The sequence below is a fragment of the Agelaius phoeniceus genome, chromosome 12, assembly GCF_051311805.1.
Source record: "Agelaius phoeniceus isolate bAgePho1 chromosome 12, bAgePho1.hap1, whole genome shotgun sequence".
NCBI classification, from domain to species: domain Eukaryota; kingdom Metazoa; phylum Chordata; class Aves; order Passeriformes; family Icteridae; genus Agelaius; species Agelaius phoeniceus.
Window position 1 is genome coordinate 2,680,130 of NC_135276.1, and position 21,297 is coordinate 2,701,426.

Sequence of the window (21,297 nt, forward strand, 5' to 3'; positions counted from 1 at the left end):
GCTTTATTCCCAGGAGCACTTTTCTCTTTCTAGGATCAGAGATGCACCAAGGCCAAAGTGTGGTGAGGGACAGGTCAGCAAAGGAGAGAACTCCCAAGCCCTTTGCAATGGCCAGCACTGAGCCAGGAGGCTGGATGGATTTCCTGTGACTTCAGCAATAAGCAGGGACACTTGACTGGAAGCTGTTTGCAGTGGGCTGAAGCTCAAAGGCAGCCAGTTTGTTGCAGCTGCTTCTGCAGAGCCCAGTCCAAAGGTGCCTTGTGTCTGGCACTGCCACAAAAGCCTCTGAACATGCAGCTTTTGGAGCCAGTGCTGGTTTCATGGCCCAAGGGGTTGTTTTGCAGGAACCCTCCCAGCTGATCCCTAAGGAAGGCTGCCCAAAAGCAGGGACTGGAGCTTCAGGAACAACAGACACACGTTTCTGACCCCCCAGGTTTGAGCAGTGCATCAAATATTCCCTGCTCACAAGTGCCCAGGCTGGCAGCAATTCCACAGCTCCACCAGGCTTGCTGCTGCCTCAGGAGCCATCAGGATCCATCCCAAGCCCTGCTGCTCACCTTAGAGACATGGGGGGTGTTGACAAGAACATTCCCAAGGTTCAGTGTAGGAGAGCTGACTTCAATCAAGGGTCCTTGGCCTTCCCCTCTGAGGTGCAAGGGCAGCCTGCTCTCACGGCCTGGGGAGAGATGTCCATTGCAGTACAATCATTGCCTCTGTCACACTGGATTTTCCAGGCTGCCTCAGTGCTAGTCCCTGACTCTGAGCTGGATGCAACTACCTCCTGATGCTTCAGGAGAAGATATAGGCCCTTCTTTTCCCTCAGGAGATATCCCTTGGGGCTGACTTCTAATTTCTAACCCATTCCTTGGGCTGCTTTCCAATTTTAACCACCAGTCTGCTGAGTTTAAAAGATCTCTGATGTCCTGTAGCGACAGGCCAAGGCATAATGGGTATAAATTGAAAGAAAGGAAATTTAGGTTAGATATTAGGAAGAAATTTTTTACTGTGGGGGTGGTGAGACACTGGGGCAGATTCCCCAGGGGTGAGGCTCCAGCCCTGAAAGTGTTCAAAGCCAGGCTGGATGGGGCTTAGAGCTACCTGATCTAGTGGGAGGGGACTATTTGATCTTGAAGGTCCATTCCATCCTGAACATACTGTAACTCTGTGGTTTCTTTTCCATGCCCTTAGAGAAGCTTTGAAATCCATTCAGTGAAGGCACAAAGCTCATAAAGAGCAAATTGCCAGGCAGCAATTGCCAAACTACCTGGCCCAGTAGCACATGACTTTGTTGCCAAAGTCCTCAACTTCTGACACTCAGCACTGTGTTCTATTTCCACAGACTGAGTTGCAAGGTGACAATTCCCACACAGGGACAGAAGCAAGTGCTGGCCAAGGGTGCTCCTTCTACAACCAGCCTGGGCTCAGTGGGGCTCAGCCACCTTTGGGCAGTGGGAGGTGATCCAGGCTCAGGGAGCACATTTACAATTCAGCTCCTGCTGCCTGATGATGGATCCATGTCAAATGGACACATACTGGAGGTGTCTAGAGGGGCTTAGTGCTTGTTTACTAAAGGTGCTCTGCTCTGGAGCTCTTTGGCCTTTGAGGAAATGCTGGCAAAGCCATGGCATGAAAACCTCTCCCTGCACTGCCTGGGCTGTTCTGGGATTGGTAACCCAGACACAGCATTCTGAGCCCTGGCCTAGCACAGGAGACTCCCTGGAAGCTGCAGGGCCAGGGGGGATGTGCCAGCACTGCCCTGCTGACCAGGGACTCTTCCCAGCAGTTACACAGGAGCCCAGGCTTGCACCATGGCCTCACTGTGGGTGAGAGAAGCAGAGGACAGGAGCTGTACCTGAGATGTTGCAGTAAGCCATACTTTGGTACCCCAGTGCCTCTAGGGGTTTGAAGGTCACCTTGATTTCAGCCGAACAATTGGGCCCAATTTCTCCCTCCTACAACAGAAAGAGACAGCAAAACATTGCTCTTCAAATTCATGTTTCTTGTTTTTAACCACAGTCCTGTAAGCCTTGATTGAGCATCAATGATGAGTGAACAACACAAGGAGCCAAGGAAAGCCTCCAAACCCAGCTCAACACAGCGCTGGAAGCTCTCAATGCTCAGCTGATCAGCTGCCACTCTCCACAAGATTCCTGCTGCTCTGACACAAGCTCTTGGTCCCATCATGCTGCTGTCAGCTACATGGGATGTAACTGCCACTGTGCACTTGGCCTTAGATGGGCCATAGGAGTAACCAAGAAGAGAAGATGATCCCTTCCTTGGAAATAAAAATACTAGTTTAACCTGTTTTGAAAGAAAGCAGAGGTTGGCATTATTCTGGGCTTTACTGCAAGATGAGAAGGGATTTTTCTCCGTGCAGACACCAGGCATTCATCATCTCTCCCAATGCCAGTACTCAGAATCAGGGCTCTGGCTGATGGGAGCACGTGGCAGTTTGCTTGCATCACCAGAAAAGGAAAAGATTTTCTGTCCCTGTGTGCAGGAGAACTCCAAAGGCCCATTTCAACCTTGCACCCTTGTGTCCAGGCTCACAGATGACATTGAAAGGGACACTCAGAAACAGTGCAAGGCGTGCTCACAGGAGGGGATTGGCATTTCTGTCATTAACCTTGGGCTGAATTTGGCCTCCTTTTGCCAGGGAACCATTGCAAGCCTCAGGTCGGTGTGTGAGCTGGCAGTGCTCCAACAGCCTCTGCTGAGCCCCACATGTAGGGGGAGCCCCTGCCTACAAGAACTGCTCCCTGTGACACTGCAAGGACACGCACACAGGGCCTTGAGCTCCAGCCTGGCAGCAGAGCTGGGCTGTGTCAGGCTCCCAGCCCTGCCTTGAGCCTGCAGGGCACAAATGCTTTGAGCAGGGAGCTCTGCAGCCGTTCCAGAAAGGAGGAGGAGGAGGAGGAAGAAAATGAGGTTCTCAGCTATCACTTACCATTGGCTCAATGAAAAAAATGTCATCGGAGAACAGCATGGAGTCTTCTTGCACCTTTGCCATCTTCTCCTGGACCATGCTGCTCAGGAGGGCACTGCGATCTTCATAAGAGCCCTTCTCCTTCTCCATTTTTTTCTCCTCCGTGAATTTTTCCAGCCTCGCCTCACTCGGTGGGTGCAGCAAAGGACGCTGCCTGCAGCCCCAGGGAGAGACAAGGCCAGCAGATGGTTTCATGAGCCACAGATTTGCAGAGAGAAGTGGGAGTGCAGGAGAGCAAAGCACCTGGGGAGGAGCAGCAGCAGCAGCTCCCCAGCAAGGGCTGAGCCCAAGCCACGAGGGTCCCACATGGATCAGAGGATAACTTGCTGTTCACTGGCACAGCAGGGAGTTTTACTCCACACTTGCAAGCTCAGCAGAGGTTTCCAAAGCCAGCAGCCCTCAAGAGAACCTCCTGGCTCAAAGCCTCTGCCAAAACTGAGGGAGAATCCACCTGCCACTTCCAGTGGCTTTTCCTACCACTGAGCTGCTTGGGGGAAGCAGATAAAAGATGATGGAGCAGAACTTCCCTGGCAAGGAAAGATGAAGCTGGCTTGCAGCTACGTGTTACCAGCATCACTCTTTCTTTCTTCCATTTTGGACCTGCCCTGTTCCCTACTCTGCCTTTCACAAGAGCATCCCAGAGCACTTCCAAAGGAAACTGATGAATTCAGGCACCGAATCCCTTCAGTGACATCAAGGTTTTATATGCATGAAAACAGAGGCTCTGAGAGGGGAAGGGACTTTGTTGTGCAGGAGGGAGACAGCAAACTCCTGGAGTTTCATGATCCAGAGCTTTTTGGGTCCCATCCCAGTGCATGGCAGTAGAATGTCCTGAAAGGAAAAGGATCCTGCACTATCTCCTCTCATAAAAAGTCCTCTTTGCTCTGAGATCTCAAAAGCTTCTCTGACAGCAGGACAGTGGCCTTGGAGCTAAAACCATTCCAGTGACCAGAAGTAAGGAAGAACAACATGTCCTGGTGACAGTCTAGGACACAAACTGTCATAAAACCAAATATAATTGGAAGAAACCCCACAAAACCAAAACCAGGTTGAAGTTTACTTTGGGGAAATGTAGTTGCTTCTGAAGAGAAAGTGGATCACCTGGGGTCCAGGCTGAAGCAGGCAAGTGGGAAAAAATGGAAATAAACAGCCCAGGGAAGTAGCCAGAGAAGGTCATGGGATTTTCTTTTAACACACAGAGCTTGTATGGAAGTCAAACACTGTGTAAGGAGATAGAGAACAGTGGAAAACCAAGAAGCCCAGGGCACTAAAGGACCCTCTCACCAGCCATTCAAGCGGGCAAGGGTCGCTCTCCTGGTCCTTTGCAGGCAATTTCAAATGGCTCTGGGGAGTGCAAGTGATCTGGCCCACAGCAAACAGGGGCTTGCCAGGGCAGTTTTGGCCAAGCAGTTTTTCAGGTTTTGCCTGGCTGAGCAGAAAGGGTGCAGTGACCCATTCTCCTTGTGTAGTGGGTTGTGTCTATTGGCTGGTTGTGAGGTGCTTGCCTTTTTTTTTCTTTCTTTTTTTTCTTCTTTCTGCCTTTTTTTTTTTCCTAGCAATGGTTTGCAAATGATGAAAAGCCATTGCTGCTGCTGCTGCTGCCAGCAGGAGTGCACTAACTCAAAGAGAACCCCCAGGAAGGATGCAGCTGTCCAGGCCCCTGGCTGTAGGGAGGCTCTGAGCCTGGTGTTAATATCAGAGGATATGCAAAGACACCTGCGTGTGGTGTGAGCAGGTGAATGATCTGCTCTGTCTGGTGACAGAGCTTAAGGAAGAAGTGGAAAGGCTGAGGAGCATTAGGGAGAGTGAAAAAGAAATAAACTGGTGGAGTTACTCCCATCCAACCCTGAGAGAAGCTCAGCAGGAACCAGAGGAGCCCTGCCCATCTTGTGAGCAGGCGGAAGGAGGAGACCTAAGAGACAGTGGGGAATGGAAATGGGTCTCTGCTGGGGAGGTAATAAAATTCTGTCCTGACCCCCATCACCTGCCCAGGTGCCCTGACAGACTATGTATGGGGCCCTGGCTCCAGAGGGTCAGGCAGATGACACTAAAGAAAAAATTCTGTCTGGAGAGTGTCCCAGTTGCACTTGGTCTCTCAAACAGATCACAGCCTCAAGTACTAAGAAGAAGGGTAGTGGTAGTAGGTGACTCCCTTCTAAGGGGAACTGAGGGCCCTGTAGATTGACCAGATCCATTCCACAGGGAAGTGTGCTACCTCCCTGGAGTCCAGGTACTGGATATCACCAGGAGATTCCCTAATGATGAATTAGGGAATTTAGTTCCCTAAATGAACTAGTAGTGATCTCTTCACTACTGTCTGGGATACAGTGACCGTGAAATAATCAAGTTCTCAATATTTGGTGAAACAAGGAGGGGAATCAACAAAACTTCAACACTGGACTTCTGGAGGGCAGACTTTGGCCTGTTCAAGAGACTGATTTGGAGAGTGCCCTGGGAAACAGCCCTTAAAAACAAAGGGGTCCAGGAAGAATGGAGATACTTCAAGAAAGAAGTCTTGAAGACACAGGAACAAACTGTCCCTTTGTGCTGAAAGACAAGCTGATGGGGAAGACAACCAGCCTGGATGGGCAAGGAGCTCTTGAAGAACTAAGGGAAAAAAAGAGGGTGTATCACCTTTGGAAAGAGGGGCTAGCAACTCAGGAATTGTTTAAGAATGGTCATGTAGGAAGATTAGAGAGGCAAAAGCCCAATCAGAACTTGAGGAAATCCAGTCATTGCAATCAACCTTTCCTTCCCAAAACGCCATTCCTGGTTGGAGTATAAATGGAACTGGAATGCTGAGTGCTGAGCTCCTGAAGCCCAGGGACACACACCCCAGTGCCAGGCATGGGTTACTTGGCCTAAACCATTCCAAAGCACCAACACCCCCCTGAGGCCACACGTCAGTTTTAGTCTTGGGCCATATATCTCACTGAAATGTATCTTTCAAACCAACCTCCTCTTCTCTTTATTCTCATCTTCCACAGTAGGAAAAGCCTTCCACTGGAAGTGGGCTGTGATGTTACTCCTGTTATCAATGAACAGGGTTCTGTGGCTTGACATGGTGATGAAAGTCTTGTCAGCCTCCACAGAATTTGTGCTCAACCCAACGTTGACATCTACAGCTTCTCCGTGGAGCTTTGTGTGGATTCTTTCTTCACCTGGAACAAAGCAAAGGGGAGTCTTTGCTCAGCTCACTGGCTGATGGAAGCACAAGGAACAGAGCAAACCACAGGGCACAGAAGAAGGTGTCACAGCTTTTAGCTGTGTTAGCAATTCTGTGGATCAGTCCATTTGTCACATCCTGACAGCTCTGTGTGTAGAGCGTGGGGATGTCCTGGGCAGCTCCTTAAACACCTTATTTCTGAGTGTGTTTGTGGACATTTGGCCCCAAGGTGATGGTATGGGCAGGGAAATTTGTCAGATGTGCTCTGGTGACTCACTCAGAGCAGCCCTGTTCAGCCCTGCCTTGCCCACAAGACTCCTGTCTCTCCTGATGCCTTGGATCCCTTCTTGCTGACCAGCAAATATGCCTGGGGGCAGGTGGGCAGCAAAAGGAGGCCCAGAGGAACAAGTGAAGTGACAGCCCACAGCAGGAGGGGACACAGGTGAGGAAACACAACCAGCCTGGCTCTGCAATATGACAAACCACTACAAAATGAGCACCATGAAAATCATCATTTCCCTTTCCAAACCCACAGCCACAACAGTCTTGAAATATTTTATATTGTTCTGATCTCAAAAACCAAGCATTTCAAATTAAATAAAAAAGGGACAAAGGAAAGATTAATAAGTACAGAGCAGCTTCTTTATGAAGACTGAATGGGATTCCTCAGTCTAGAAATCAAATGGGAGACAGATGTGAGAGGTTTGTAACAACATGAACAGCCTGGGAAATGGGGATGAGGAAAACTTTGTCTTGACTTGTCACTGACCAGGAACTCGAGGGCCTGAAAATGTTATTAGACAGAAACTACATTTATGTGTAGAGGGCAACATAGAAAAAGGGTCTGTGACAAGCCAGTGGAGAAGCAGCATATGGGACAGAGGTGTGCAAGAAATCCATTGCATTGGAGAGAGTCTGATGGAAACCTCACACCTCTCATACAGCATTGTCCAGGAATCAAATAAAACTTCACCCAGGCATAGCCACATGGTCTATGGAGTGGAGAATTAGGGTTCCTCCTTCCTCCACTCAGCAACTCCCAGCAAAACAGGAGTCCAAAAATCCCCTGTTAGAGGGGGTTTTATCAACTCCCCAAACACCAAGGAGTTCTCAGTTTGCTTTGGGGTAAAGCTGAACAGGGAGGCACCTCTAGAGGGAATGCAGGGGATGGGACAGCAGGGAGCCATGTGGAGCCCCTGCAGGGCCCAGCACTCACCTGTGTTGCAGCTCAGGAGGCTGCAATGGTCACCGTTGGTCAGCGGGTGAAATGTCACTGTCACCTGCACGGTGTCCCCAGCACCCAGAGTTCCTGTGGCCGGCACCACGGAGAAAGGACTGCAACACAAAGAGAGGGATCAGGGCTGGGGGGACACCTGGCCAGGAGATTCCTGCTGCACTGCAGCTCCCTGCAGCTCCCTTGGGCAAGCAGGGAGCAAACCAAGCACAGGCAGCAGAAGACAGAACAGACAGGGTCAGAAACAGCCACTGCTGAGGAGATCCAGCCCTCACAAGATCCTGGGGGTAAAATGACCTCAGCTCCCCCATACTCTGCATCCAGCTCTCTGCAATGAGGCTCAAGGGTCCCACTGCCAGCAATCCCATCAGAGAATGGTTGGTGAAGAGCACAGAGAGGGTTCAGAGCTATCTGCGTGCACAAGTTGACACTGACTGCCTCAGGAATTTCTCTTATCCTGCTGCCTATAAACCTCAAGAGATGCAAATGTTAGAGCACTACCTGTCCTGGGAGATTACAGCCTAGGAATCAGACAGGGAGAAGGAACTTTTCCTTAAAGACCAAGGAATGGTTACTGTTGATTTTGCAGTGTAGTTCTTTGGTTTATTTTACCTTGAAAACATCCCGATTTAGCCTAAAAAAGGCACATTTTATCAGCATTTCAATGAAAGCTGCTCTAAGAAAAGGAGCAGTCAAAACTCTAAAAGAGTGCAAATAGAGTGCAGATTGTGGGAGGATGGATTGTAAGAGAATAGAGATAGTGCAGGAGGCAATCTCACCCCTGAGGAGTTGCAGCTGTACTAATTACCAAAGAGTAAGAACAGCCTTGCCCTTAATAGGTCACTGCTGTGTCCAGTAAGGATGGTGCAATAACGATGGGTGTTATAAAAGAGTGGATTAGCTGGTGGAGAGGAGAGTTGGAGTTTTTCAGCTGTGCTGGGAAGAGTAAGGGTCAGGTAGTTCTGTGGGGACAGTAAGGGTTAGTATGTGCTGTGAGGGACAGGAAGGAGTCAGCTGGCCATGAGGAAGAAAGAGAAAAGGAGTCAGTGTTGTGAGGAGCTGCCCGTGAGAACTCACAGAGAGAAGGTATGAAAGTTTTACACGGGGATGATAAACTGACAGAGTCAGTTCCCATCTGCCATCAACTGGTGCCAAGCACCAACACCAGCAGCAGATTAGAGGAATACAGTGACATGGAAACAAGACCCAAAAGGAGGATGCCATTTACAGTCTGAAGGATCCAATCCCAGCTAAATGAAGCACCATGAGCAGGAGCACATCAAGGGAGCAGAACAGGAGGTTTCTGTGTGTTTACCAGCAATGTAGTCTGGGACTCTGGGCTGTCATGCAGGCTGGTAATTGTTTGCTTGGCCCAGCAGAGAAACTCTGTGCAATGTGTTGGAAATAATTATGCAGATGTGTTGCTGCACTTTGGATTTACCAGGAGCAATCAGGATTGGCCACCAGGTAAACAGCTCTTGCCTGACAAGCACAAGACTCTGTGCTTTGATGCTCAGGGAGAGCTCAGGGGAAATGTGCTTGTGCCCAGCAGCTGCTGGGCTTTGTGCTCTTCTACAGCCCTGGCCTTGGTGCTTTGCTGCTGGTCAATCTGTCACTAAAAGTGTCTTCTGGGGACTTTGGTGATGAAGGCATCACACACAAAAACAAAGAGAGCATCTGGCAAGCTGAACTTTGTTCATGTCAGTAGTGACAGCTGATGAACTTGCTTCAGGTTCAGCTCATTCAGGACCTCTTGCTGCAATGATGGGCTGAGCTGTTCCCATTCCCACTGGTGAGACCATCACTGGCTGATGGAGAAGCCTTGGGCCAGCAATGTTCATGTGCTGGGCATGAGACTTTGGAGGGAGGGGAGAAAAGACAAGGCCCCAGCAGCCCCAGAGCCAGATCAGTGCACGGGCTCCTGCACCTGCCCCGGGGCTGATGCCAGCACTGCTGCAGGTCCCTGCTGGGGCTCGGGGGGATCAGTGCCTGCTGGGGGCAAGGCACAGCATTCTTCTCTTAGTCTTTTGCCAGAAATTTCATCAGAACAGAGAAGCTGCCACTTAGGGGAAGCCCTGGCCAGGCTTCAGCACTACCTTCTGTTCCATTCCCTTCCCACTGCTGCCCCATGTTACATGCTCCCATGCTCCTGCCCTCAGATGGCAGGATGGGAATAACATTCCTGGGGGTGACTTCAGGGGTTGCCTGAGAAAGAAGGTATCTTCATATTTTCAAATTATCAGGAGAAGAGGATCCAGCCAAGTCCAGGACTCAGTTGTCAGGACTGAAAAACTGAATGCAAATCAGCCCCTGCATGTCCTGCATCCCTGGGCTGTACTCACCAGACTCCTCTGTTCCTGCTGTAGCAGGACTTAACTGAACTTAACTCCTCTGAATTTCAGTCAACATCACTAAGCTGTTCCCTGAGCCCACAGATAGAAGAGCTGTGAAGGAGACATCCCTGACACTGTAAGAACCAAATGAAAGCCACTGCCAAGAGATGGGGCCAGCAAGCTAAATTTTGGCCTTTTATCTGATAATTGTGAGCTGTTCCTTAAGATAGTTCTCATCCTCTTAGATCCATCCTCTCAATGAATCACTACTGCACTTGACAGGCAGAAAAGATAAGGGATGGAGGGGGTTTTAATAGGCTGTTTTCTTCTGCTTTTTAACTAGGTCCATTGGTATGTTTGTTTCCTTGTGTGGCATCTAAAGACAGGTCCAGATCTCCCAATGGCACCTTGCAATCCCCAGACACTGGTCTTGCTTTGAGCAGTGTGTGTGCTCAGATGATTTCCAGAGGTCCCCTCCAGCAAAAGATATACTTTTATCTTCTAAATCAGCCCAATTGCTTTTCACATAGTCACTAAATGTCTCCTATTTCCTATACACCTGTGCATGTACCTGTGGGCATGTGGTATATGGAGAGGCATTAGAGGAGCTCGACCATCATCAAAGTTCCCAATGAAGAGTTCATGATCTTTTGGCAAACATTTAACACAAAACAAAAACAAAAAACAGCAGAAACACAGGAACTTCGGAGTATTTAAAAAGAAATCTCAATGAAAGGGGCACAACCTTATTCAGAGATTTAAATCATCTGTTTGAAATCTTAAACTGTCTCTCAAAGGTTCATCATGGAACAGAAGAGGTGACTGAGGCCCTCAGCTGACAAGGGTAATCAGATCAGCTTTAAGTAACAGGAACTGCACTGGCTGCCTGCAGCACAGCTCATTTGGGCATCTCATGAGAGGACCACTGGAAAGCCCCATGCCTATGGTGTCCCAGAGAATGGCTCTCTTTGGCTGACAGTGCTGAGGAAGCATTTCAGAAGCTGCTGGTGCTCAGCAGGGTGCAAGCCAGCTACCAACATGTTCCAGCAGCCTCCAGGAAATCTGGGACAGAGAAAGCTCAAAGGCCACTGAAAGCAAGAGCAGATGCCATCCACGCTGCTCACTTCCAGCCAGGCTGCAGGGCAGCAGCTGCAATGCTCTGGCTCCTTTTGCTGCTCTTTCCCAACTCTGCTATCACCCAAAGGTGTTTTGCACAAGGACAGATGAGCTGCCTCACCTCTGGGTGCTCAGCTGGTAACGAGCTTCCAGGTTACCAGTGTTGCAGATCAGCAGAGTCTTCTGGGTGCTGACCTTGACTGGACACTCTGAGAAGTCCAGCTGGGCAGGGAGGTCCAGCACAGCTCGGGCACCGATGGCCCGAATTGGCACAACTATCCTTTCCCTGGCAGTGATGCAGACGAACTCATGGCAATAATCCTGCAGGAAAAGAGCACAGGACATGTAGTGCCATCCCCATGGCAGAACAAAAACCATTTCCTATAACCCTTCAAGGGCATCAATTTACCTATTGCACCCTAAAATGAACACTAAGTTCTACTAATATGTCACATTTTAAAGACACCAGTGCACTTTGCAAAGCCTGTCTCTGTGGCATTCAGCTCTTGTGTCACTTGGGTCATACCCATACCCTAGGCCACCATAATTTTTACTCTAAACTTTAAAGATGTTAAATAGTTCCTAAGTCCCTTCTAAGGAACATGGAGCTAGGGAACACAGGACATTGCTCTTTAGGTTTCTATATTCTCACTGTCTGAGAATAGGACAAAGTGTTAAACTGACTCTAAGCAGCAAAAGGAAGATGAGAAAACAGCTGCATCCAAAGAGATCCTGCACCTCTGGCCTGGTGCAGAAACATCAGTTGGCTCAGAACTCCCCTCTAACTTTGCCTCTCCAACAAGTCAGGAGAAGAACAGTGCTAAGAGGCAGCAGGATGCTGTTGGAAAGGGCCTCTCTTTGTTTGCCTGCAAGGCTTCCTCCCTTCCATGCCATGTCCTAAACCCTTCCGTATGAACAAGCCTCCAGATGCCAGCACTGAGATCAGACTTGCCAGGGCCTCAGCACTGCTGTGCAAACCTCCCCACAAAAGCACCTTTGGCACGGAATGGGTGCCAGCTGACAGAGCAAGCACAGTGACAGGCATGAAGACAGAGCCCCAGCAGTGCCACTGCCACAGGCTCTGGGCCCACAGCTCTGCCTGCAGCTTGTACCTGCCCTACACGAGCTCCTTCAGGCAGGTGTCCAAGTCCCCTGCAGCTCAGCAACCTCCTGCTGACCAAGGGCACCCAGAGCCCAGTGTGCCTGTGCCAGGCTGGGCTCACGGGCACAGCACATCCTCTGCCCTGCCCCTGCAGCTGTGCCATGGTCACCTGTGCTCTGGGACAGCACAGCTGCAAGGCTGCAGAACAGAGGGGCTGAAAAAGCACCGTCTTTGCTCCAGCCCAGGTGAGGCAGGGAAGCTGTTGGCAGTCAGGAAGGAGGAAAGCTCCCTGACCTCTTTGTTCCTCTGCTGTTTTCCATAATAATGAAACCCCTTCCACTGGACCTAGAGATGGCTGAACATCTATCAACAGCCCTCTGTCCTTTTCATCCTGTTCCCTGTGCATCTTCCCCTGGCAATGCTCAGGGATGTGCAGGGAGGGGAAGCAGAGCCTGTCAGGCCTGGCTGCAGTGCCTGCCAGCAGTGCCAAGGTGTGACTGGCTGCAGGCTGCCTGCCCAGGGCCTGGAGCCCAGCTCACAGCATGCAATGGGCTGGAGCAGAGTGCAGGGAAAACAATGGCTGTGGAGATCATTGTGTGTTTTGGCTCCTGCAGCCTCACCTTGCTCTCGTCGGGGCTGAAGCGGACGCGCACAGGGACGGTGGCGCCCGGCAGCACGACACGGTACGCGTCGTTGGAGCTCATGAGCTGGAAGTAAGGGGAGCTCTCCATGGAGATCTTCACCACCTGAGGAAACTGCAGCAAAGACACCAAATGATGATTTTGCCACTTGTGGAAACAGGACCAGAGGAGACCTGTCCGTGCCCTGCTGACATCCCTCCCTGGCCCCTTTCCCAAAGCACTTTCAGCTGTGCAGGCACAGGCACATCATTCACAAGGCTGAGCTTGAATCCCTCCTGTCTGGCTCCAGCATTTTGGCCAGGGCCAGCAGGGCAGTGCCTGCTGGGAAGGAAGGGCCCAGCAGCTCAGCACCAGCAGGATGGAGACAGAGCACCTGAACCAAGTCATCTGCATATTCAACAAGGCCAAAAAACCTGCTGGCTTCTGCCTGCACACAGCCATGAAGTTGTCATGGTCCAGAGGGGGAATGTGCTACCTGAAAGCAAACCAGTACATTATCCTGGGGGATGGAAGAAATTCCCTTCTAGCAGATCAGGTTTGGGTAGGGATCTTGTGGGGATACAGTCAGGCAGGCAGAGCAGCAAGAGAGGAGACCAAACACTGTGGCCTTACTGGGAATAAAATCAAATCTGAAAAGCAAAAGAAGGAACACAGCAAGACCATCCCTAAAACAAGGAGATGACAAAGAGAATTTAAATGGGCAGTAAAGCAGCAAGGAGGAATCATAAAACCATGAAAGCAATCAGCTTGCCAAAAGTGACAGAAACACAGACAGGCTGTGCCTATTGACTCTGGGCTTCAAAGGCATTTTCTGCCTGGAGAAACATGACCAGCACTGAGTGACAGTGTGGCTCCAGTATTAAAGCCAATCTTGGCTCTCCAGGGCTTCTTGCTGCCTGTGCAGGCAAGCTGGGCTGCTGGGCATTCCTGCCTGCAGCCAGCAGGCCAGGTGCTGCCCTCTGGGATTCACAGACACAGCACACATGCATTTTCTAGCACACTGATATCATCAACCCCTGAGCACTTAAATGCTTTCCAAAAGTCTAAACCAGATGATTTGGCCTCCCTCCTGTCTCTTCCCACCAGCCCACTCTTGGCACAAGCCTCACTTGAGAAAATGTTTCCCTGACTGAAATTCAAATGGTTTCAGTTGTCCTCTTTACAGTGGAACACAACTGCTGACATTTTTCAACCTTTTCCCTCTCAGCTCTCTTGGGAAACTCCAAAACAATCACAATTATTTCATGTGAAGGTGGAAACCTCCAGGAGCACATGGCTTTGGATGTGCTGTGGTTCTCCAAAGGGAAAGCAGAGCACCGTGTTGCTTTTGGAAAAGCTGAGCAGAGCTGGATGAAGCTGAGCAGGAGCCTCAAGTGGCACCTAAAGGCCTCTCACTGCTTCTGCTCCATCAGTCTGATTGCAGGGCTCTTTCAGAACACGGTTCCTGCAGTGTCAATGCCATTAATGAGAAGTGATTCCAGCATAAAGTGCAGAAGACTCAGCCCCTGAGCTGACTGTGAGCTGCACAAAGGGAGCCAAACTGGCTGAGAAAGGCAGAGATTCCTACCAGGAGCCAAGATTAACCAAGGAGACACAGGGTGTGGTATAGACTCAAGGCAAAGCATGAGAGCAGGTAAGAACTGTACAGCCCTCAACATTCTTATCAATGCAGAGCTTTCCAGAGAAGGAAACTCCTTTGGGATAGACACCATCAACACATGGCCAAAATCAGGGGACAATTCCCAGCACAGGAAGATTTCCATCATCTTGCAGAACAAAGGTACTGAGGCATTTTCTTCTGCATGTGCTGCAGCAGAGAACTTGCTTTGCTGTACACTGGGGGAATGACAGCACTCTCCTCTTCCAGCACAGTGTTAAAGCTCCGGGTGCCAGCACTTACCTTGTTCTTATTAATGAGAGACAGCGCCATCTCATAAACCTCATGAGCAACGGTGCTCTGAAACACCATCTCTGGTGGGGAAACCTGAAACGAGCTCTGTTTCTGGGCAGCTAACGACAGCTGGAGAGGAGAGAGAGCAGGGAGAGCTTCAGCTGCTGGGAGGAAGGTTCATGCAGGATCCCTTCCACTGATCCCCATGAAGTACAGACTCTGGGGGAGCCAGCCTGCCCAGCCCACACTGGGCAAACAGTGGCTCACCCACCTCTGCTCTGAGCTGATCCAGAGCTCCTGGGCCACACAGAGCTGGCTCAAGCCAAGCTGCTCTTTTGGCATGGATTTCTCCAGGTTTCTTTCTCCAGAATGCCAGGCAGCACTTATTTTAGGCACAGCCCTGTGCCCATGTGGTCACAGAGCTCTGGGGCACTGACTGAGCACTCCTGGAGTAAGTAAAACCCATGAATTTGCAGGAGACTCCATGGGAAACAATTTTGGTTTGTCCTTTACTCTGAGACAGGGAAACCGAGGCCCACACAACTGCAAATACCTTTTTTGCTCTAGAACTTAGACATCAGTAAGAAGATTACAGTACTAGACTAGGAGGTGTGAGAGATGAGCTGACATTTGGCTGAAGCCAAAAGGTTATGAAGCAAAAGAATGGAATTTGGTGGTTCTGTGTGTTGTTTGTGGTTTGGATTTGTTCAGGTTGGTTTGTTGAGTGTCACAGTGAGAGGGACAGGGTTGAAGACCTCACCAAAAGGAAGGAGGATGACAGGGGAGGGGACAGAAAAGTTGGTGGTCAGTAGAGAATGGAAGCTCCTGAGCACCCATCCAATGGCAAAGGGCACAGGGGCCGCCCCAGCCGGGTACAAAGGGGATACAAAGATTGCCCTTTTTTCAGAGGGTGTGTGTGTGTGCTTGGCTCTCGGGGAGGGAGACACGCCCGGCTCAGCTGAATTGTTACTAATAAACCATTTTCTTTTGCTTCGATGATTTTGTCCCCTTTCATTGTACTTAAAAATTAGTGCGTTTCAAACAGAGGGAAAGGCAAAAATAAAAAGACAAATGAGGTGAATGCTGAATGAGGATAAGGTTCAGTTATTTTCTCAGCGACTTGGGTAAAAGTAGAGCTGCTATCTCCTTTTTCCATGTGTTTTAAATGGGTGCTTTCTAGTAATTATTGCTATCTTATTTAATGCCATTGTAGAGGCACATCTGGAATGATGAAGCAACAACAGCAAATGCTTCTGGAGCAGAGACATTGCTTGGAGAAAACTCTGCCCTGCTTTGTCTGCCTTCTCCAGCCACACTGCTGTCACTGCAGAGATGCAAGCAGGTCTCCTCTGTGACTTCACAGCAGACACATTCTGCTGAAGGGAGTGGCTGCAGCACACTGTCCCTGAGCTGTGCCCTTCCCTGAGGTGTTCCCAAGGCCCCTCTCCAGGACAATCCTTAACCTGGATTGTGTTCTGTGTCTCTTGGGGCCAATTTCCTGCTCAACAGCCCACCTCGGTCACCTACCCCTTTGGACTGTGCTTTCTACTGAGCCAGTCCTGCCAGAAAAGCAGCTTTAAACACACCTCTGAGTAGACACTGATCCAGATAAAGCACATCCATTCCCCTCTGCCCAGGGCCAGTCCCCTGTACATCTGGCAGCCTGCAAAATCCAATACCCCGTCCAGGTCCCAGCACATTGTTCCAACTCAAATATTAATGCAATTAATTCATTTTGTTAAATCTGAAGTAATTCCTGCAGGTCCTCGGCCTTCAAAGGCCAACGCTGCCACTCTGGAGGGAATCCCATGACCCCAAGCATTTAATGGTGACCACACCAAAGCAAGAGGTGGCTCCTTCAGCAGGAGAATGGCAAATGGCAATGTTGTGCCTTTGTGTCTCCAGCCTTCCCTCTGTTAGCAATGGCAGCTACACTCCAGCACACCCCAGCAGCTTTAGCAGAGGTCATTTGTGTTGGCTTAGTGCAGATCAGGACTCCCCGTCCACCACTCCCAGCAGTTTGCAATGACAACAGGACCTGGACACTGAGGTATTTTGCTGGAGGCAAGCCTGTCACAAGCACACACCCTCTTCAAACTTCCTGTTAAACAGAAAGGAAAAGAGCAGGAAAAGGCTACCTTTCGACGAGTCTCACTCCTGTCTAGAAACGGGCCAATTCTGGGCAGAATATTCTTCCCAGGGCTGGCCTCCTTCTTCGTGCTGAGAAACTTCTCCCTCAGGAACTTAGAGGGAAGCAGCTGAAAGGCAAAAATACACCAGCTAGAGCCTCAGAGATGTGCTTGTTCAGAAAGGTTTGTCTTGAACAAGTGGCACTGATGAATAATTTGTGATCACAGCCACTAGCACAGTTCTGGAAGCCCTGGAAGTCTCCTGCTGAAATACTTAGCATCAGTCAATTAATAAGACAGAGTGCAATACACATACTCCAGCCACATGGCTGTGTCCCATGAGCTTCTCTGTGACTGGATGGGACATGGTTGGGGATTCTGCTCTTTGGGCATTTGTTTCCTCTTATGTTTCATTGGATTGAGGCAGTGACCTTTCCAGAGAATGGGGAGGAGCTCTCAGAGCTGCCTGAACTCCAGCCCTGCACAACACTCAGAACTCACAGCAAGGAGATATCGCTGCTGGCTGAGTCCAAGAGATGCAAGAAAACAAAGTTGTACCTAGAGTGAGGTGCACAGGAATGTGTCCAGGTTTTAGTTCTCCCTGTTAATTGTTTTCTCTGTCTGGGCTGACAGAGCCCTCCACAGAAGAAAACAGAGGGATGTCCTTGGCAGAGCCTCAGCAGTGGGGCATCTTCAGTCAAGTGAGCTGCAGACAGCAAGGGACCTTTGTGGCCCTGGCTCCAGTGCTGCCTGCAGGGCTGCATCTGTGCCCACCCAGGAGCTGGGAGAGAACAGCTGCTTTGGAAGCTCTTCCAGCTGGGACCAGCCGTGGCTCTCAAGGCTTTGGGCAGAGTTTGAGCTTTCCCCCTCACATGCCCAGGTGCCCAAGGGCAGCTTGGTCAGAGCAGCACAGGTGAGTGCCCAGCCTGACAGAAGGAATTGCTGTGGCAAAGGGGAAGGAAAGAAGCCCATGCTGAGGGCTTCAGCTGTACATTGGTTTCACTTGGCTCTGCTGGCACAGCCAGGCAAGGCGCTGGGCTGTCCCTGACACATCCCACAGTGTTCCCTACTGCACCAGGACAGCCCCAGCAACAGGAGCATGGCACAGAGGGCTGGGGAGGGGCTCTGCAGCTTCACAGCACTGCTGGACAACAGGGGCAGGGAGAGCAGGGACACCAGCAGAGTTTCCAGTGGGTACTTACAGTAAAAGATTTCAGCATTTCCCGGGACAAAAGACGAGGTGTTGGTGTCTTTGGCAACCCAGACTCCATTTTCAAGGGATGATGTCGCAGATGAGCGACAATGCCTCAACAAAACTGTAAAGAGCAACAATGGAACTCTGAAAATCCAGAACCCAATTCATGGCAGATTCAAGGCATATACTGGTGCTAAAAATGTTATATTATTTGAAAGTAGTTGAGTGCTTGTTTGGCATAAGTAGCTAATATTTTTAGGCCTCTAGTTGGACTTTATTTGACCTATCTGGCTACTTTGTGCAATTCAAAGATGGATCATACTGAAACCTGGAGCTGAATAGCTGAACATTAATAATAGTTTGAACGGAGAAAGCTGTAGCTTAAATATTACTTAAAAATAGCTTGAGTGAACCTCCTCTTCTTTAGGCTAAATGACCCCTGCTCTCTCAGCTGCTCCTCACAGGACTTGTGAGAGACTGGAATGTTATGGCTAATGGCTTAAATATTGTTAGGAAGGACTTTTTGCCCATTCTGACAAAACTGAATAAAGAAGCTGCGACCACTGAAGCCCACCCCTCCCTGAAAATGCCTCCTGACTGAACTTGGGACTGTGAGTTAAGCCACCTAAGGGAACTTGAGGCAAGATAAAGGTGACACTATTGTCCTGTTCTCTCAGGTCTGGGGAAAAGTAAAGAAGACTAAGGGAGAAAAATGTATCCACAACAAAGCCAAACCCAGCAGCTGTGCTGAAAATCAGCTCTGTCTGCCTTCATGCTGGGGAAGTCATAGCCACAGACTCGTCCGCTGAGGCCAGGTTTGCACTCAAACCTCCCATCAACAGAGGGGGGAGGAGGAAATTTTGGGCGTGTGGCACAACCTCTGCTAAGGGGGAGTGGACACCCATCCTCCCTCAGACAAACTGGCTCAGCTCTAAAAGCCCCCAGCCCCAGAAGGCCACATCCAGGGGACCTTCCCATGAGGGGCAGCTGAGGGGGTGTCATAACCCATCAAAGACCTCCAAAGTGCCCCCAGAGCCATTCCTGAGGCCTTGCACCAGACGACTGCAGAGCATGCAAAGTAACACAACAGATCTGAAAATCCACAACCCAATTCATGGCAGACTCAAAAGGATATACTGGTGCTAAAAATTTTATATTCTTTGAAAGTAGCAAGAGATAGAGTCCAACTTGCCCCACCCCAGGGAGGTACCTGGGCACTCCCACCTTGCCCAAATCTGCATTAATCCATTGGAGTCTTACATTTTGCCAGACCTCACCACAGAGAAGACCAGAAGAGGATTTAATGGTATGCCAGTGAGATCCATGCAATGGTGATACTTTCTACCTAATCTGTCACTCTCTATTTCTCTCCCCCTCCCCAACCCCCTTCTCTATCTCTCTCTCTCTCTGCCTCACATTTACTGTTACATAAAATCCAGACTACTAACTTTGGCATATGGTCTTGTTTGCACCTAAATTCAGGGGCATCTCCCTAATAATTTTAGTAACTAGATCATAACAACCCACTGAAACTTGAACAGAACTCATTCACCTTTAAGCAGTTTAAGTAATCGCTATAGAAAAAAAGGTATAGACTAGTGTATATATAGGAAATTCTGCACTTCTTCAGTGGAAAAAAAAAAGCACCATCAGTCGACCATACAGTGCATCCACTCAGCTGGACATGCCACTGAACTGCTGCACCAGAAGACTGGCATTATCACATCCTGTACTTCCCTTTGGAATTCTCTTTCAGAGCACCGATGTGACAAAACCAAAAAGTACAACTTCAGTCAATCTTTACCTTCAAACGAAATTCAGTACACCCTGCAAAGACTAATGCTCTGCGGGTTCAGGACTCCTTAGTCGTAGGGATCAATGCTTCGTGCGTTCAGGACTCGCTCGCAGAGACAATCTCTGTGCACAAGTCGCTTGGCGAATCGCTGAATGAAGCCGCTTCACGAGCCCCAGGCTGTGAACAAACAGCCCGGAGCGCGCTCTGTAGCAACTGAGGCGGCAGCGCCGTCACAGCCGCGGGCACCTGAGGCGGCAGCGGCGTCACAGCCGCGGGCACCTGAGGCGGCAGCGCCGTCACAGCCGCGGTGGCCGCGCCCGCGGTCCCCCGGCAACCGCGGCCCCCGATTGTCGTGGCCGGGCCGGGGCCGGGGACGCCGGGCGGGCCTCGGACCCCGCTCGTTCCAGCCCTGGAACCCGCTCCGGGGCCCGGAGGGTGGCGTGCGCGGTGGCAGCGCTCGATGTCGCCAGACCCTTGCCCCCAGCTCCGGGCTGCTCCTTCACAACGGGAAAAACCCAGGGTCTCAACAGTTGGTGTCCAGCGCACAGAACAAGTGGGAATCAGCCAGCTGCAGGTGCTGGGCAGTAACGTGTAGCTTCTGGTTCTTAGGGACACACACGGAGCAGAAGTCATTTCCTGGTGTAATGGTTTATCACCTAATCAGTAGCCAGGAATTAGTGCTCCAGAAGACTGACATTATCACATCCTGTATTTCTCTTTGGCATTCTCTTTCAGAACACAGATGTGCTAAAAGGAAAAAAAAAAAAAAAACCTACAATATTTATCAACCTCTATCTTCAAATGAAATGCAAGACTGATTTTCAGTTTTATTCCCAGCATTGTAATAAAAAACCACTAGAACCATAATTGTTGCAAGTTTCCTTGCAGTAAACTCGAGATTTTAATATTCTTTCCAAGTTTATCTGTAATATATAGGTTTATATATTCTAAAGAACTTAGGTTTGTTAAATTACTGCATATACCTTCATGCTACTGAGCAATAGCACAGATTGATTGTGTCTTCAGCAGAACTGGTTTGCCTTAGTAGAAAGACTTAGAAATGAAAAACTTTCCGAGTTAACCAGAATTAAGTAAATACTTTTGAAAACAAAGGAGGGAAAAAAGACCAACCCTATTAATTTCTGATGTTTCTAAGTCTACTACTCTGTGCAGCCTAAGGAAGCTGTAATGGAATAAGGGAAGAGAGATCTTACAGCCATGTTATCCATAAGTGTGTGGAAAACCTTCACACAGAGTGCCTGCACGGCCACTTTAAAGACTTGGTGACAGAGGAGCAACATAGGATTGAGCTAAGACAGACAAATATCCAATTCAAGTCAAATTACTTTAATTATTTTAAGTTATTTTATTTTCAGATAGGGCCGCAGATTGTACACTGCTCACCAATCCTGGGGGGTCAGAATGTCCTGCAGCATGGCTGAGCCATGAGACTTGTGGAGTAGAATTATGAAAAGGTGAAGCACAAACATTTTTTATGCACCTATATTGCATTACCAGCTCAATTTAAATCTCTGAAGTAGTCATTAGTGTGATTCAGTAGGACTGTGATTCAGTAGGACTTTTCAGTTTGGAAACAAGGCAAGTTTAATATGTGGAGTCAAAACAAATGCCCTCTAGGATCAAAGCAAAGCAAAACACAGTTAAGGTTTGATCTGTTTTTGCTATCTAAATAGTTAAATTTGTATATC

General features: G+C 49.5%; 1 protein-coding gene across 1 annotated transcript in view; it reads right to left on the reverse strand.

The window, feature by feature from the left end:
• LOC129125588 (hydrocephalus-inducing protein homolog) overlaps nucleotides 1-16,169 on the reverse strand; it is a 66,094-nt gene extending 49,925 nt beyond the window's left edge. The window contains exons 1-9 of the mRNA XM_077185205.1: nucleotides 16,149-16,169; nucleotides 14,479-14,598; nucleotides 12,558-12,692; nucleotides 10,957-11,156; nucleotides 7,369-7,487; nucleotides 5,943-6,147; nucleotides 2,948-3,140; nucleotides 1,853-1,952; nucleotides 558-676 (exon numbers count right to left, since the gene is read on the reverse strand). Coding sequence (XP_077041320.1) covers nucleotides 558-676; nucleotides 1,853-1,952; nucleotides 2,948-3,140; nucleotides 5,943-6,147; nucleotides 7,369-7,487; nucleotides 10,957-11,156; nucleotides 12,558-12,692; nucleotides 14,479-14,598; nucleotides 16,149-16,169 — 1,212 coding nt within the window. The remainder of the gene's footprint in view (nucleotides 1-557; nucleotides 677-1,852; nucleotides 1,953-2,947; nucleotides 3,141-5,942; nucleotides 6,148-7,368; nucleotides 7,488-10,956; nucleotides 11,157-12,557; nucleotides 12,693-14,478; nucleotides 14,599-16,148) is intronic.
• Nucleotides 16,170-21,297: the final 5,128 nt, after the last annotated feature.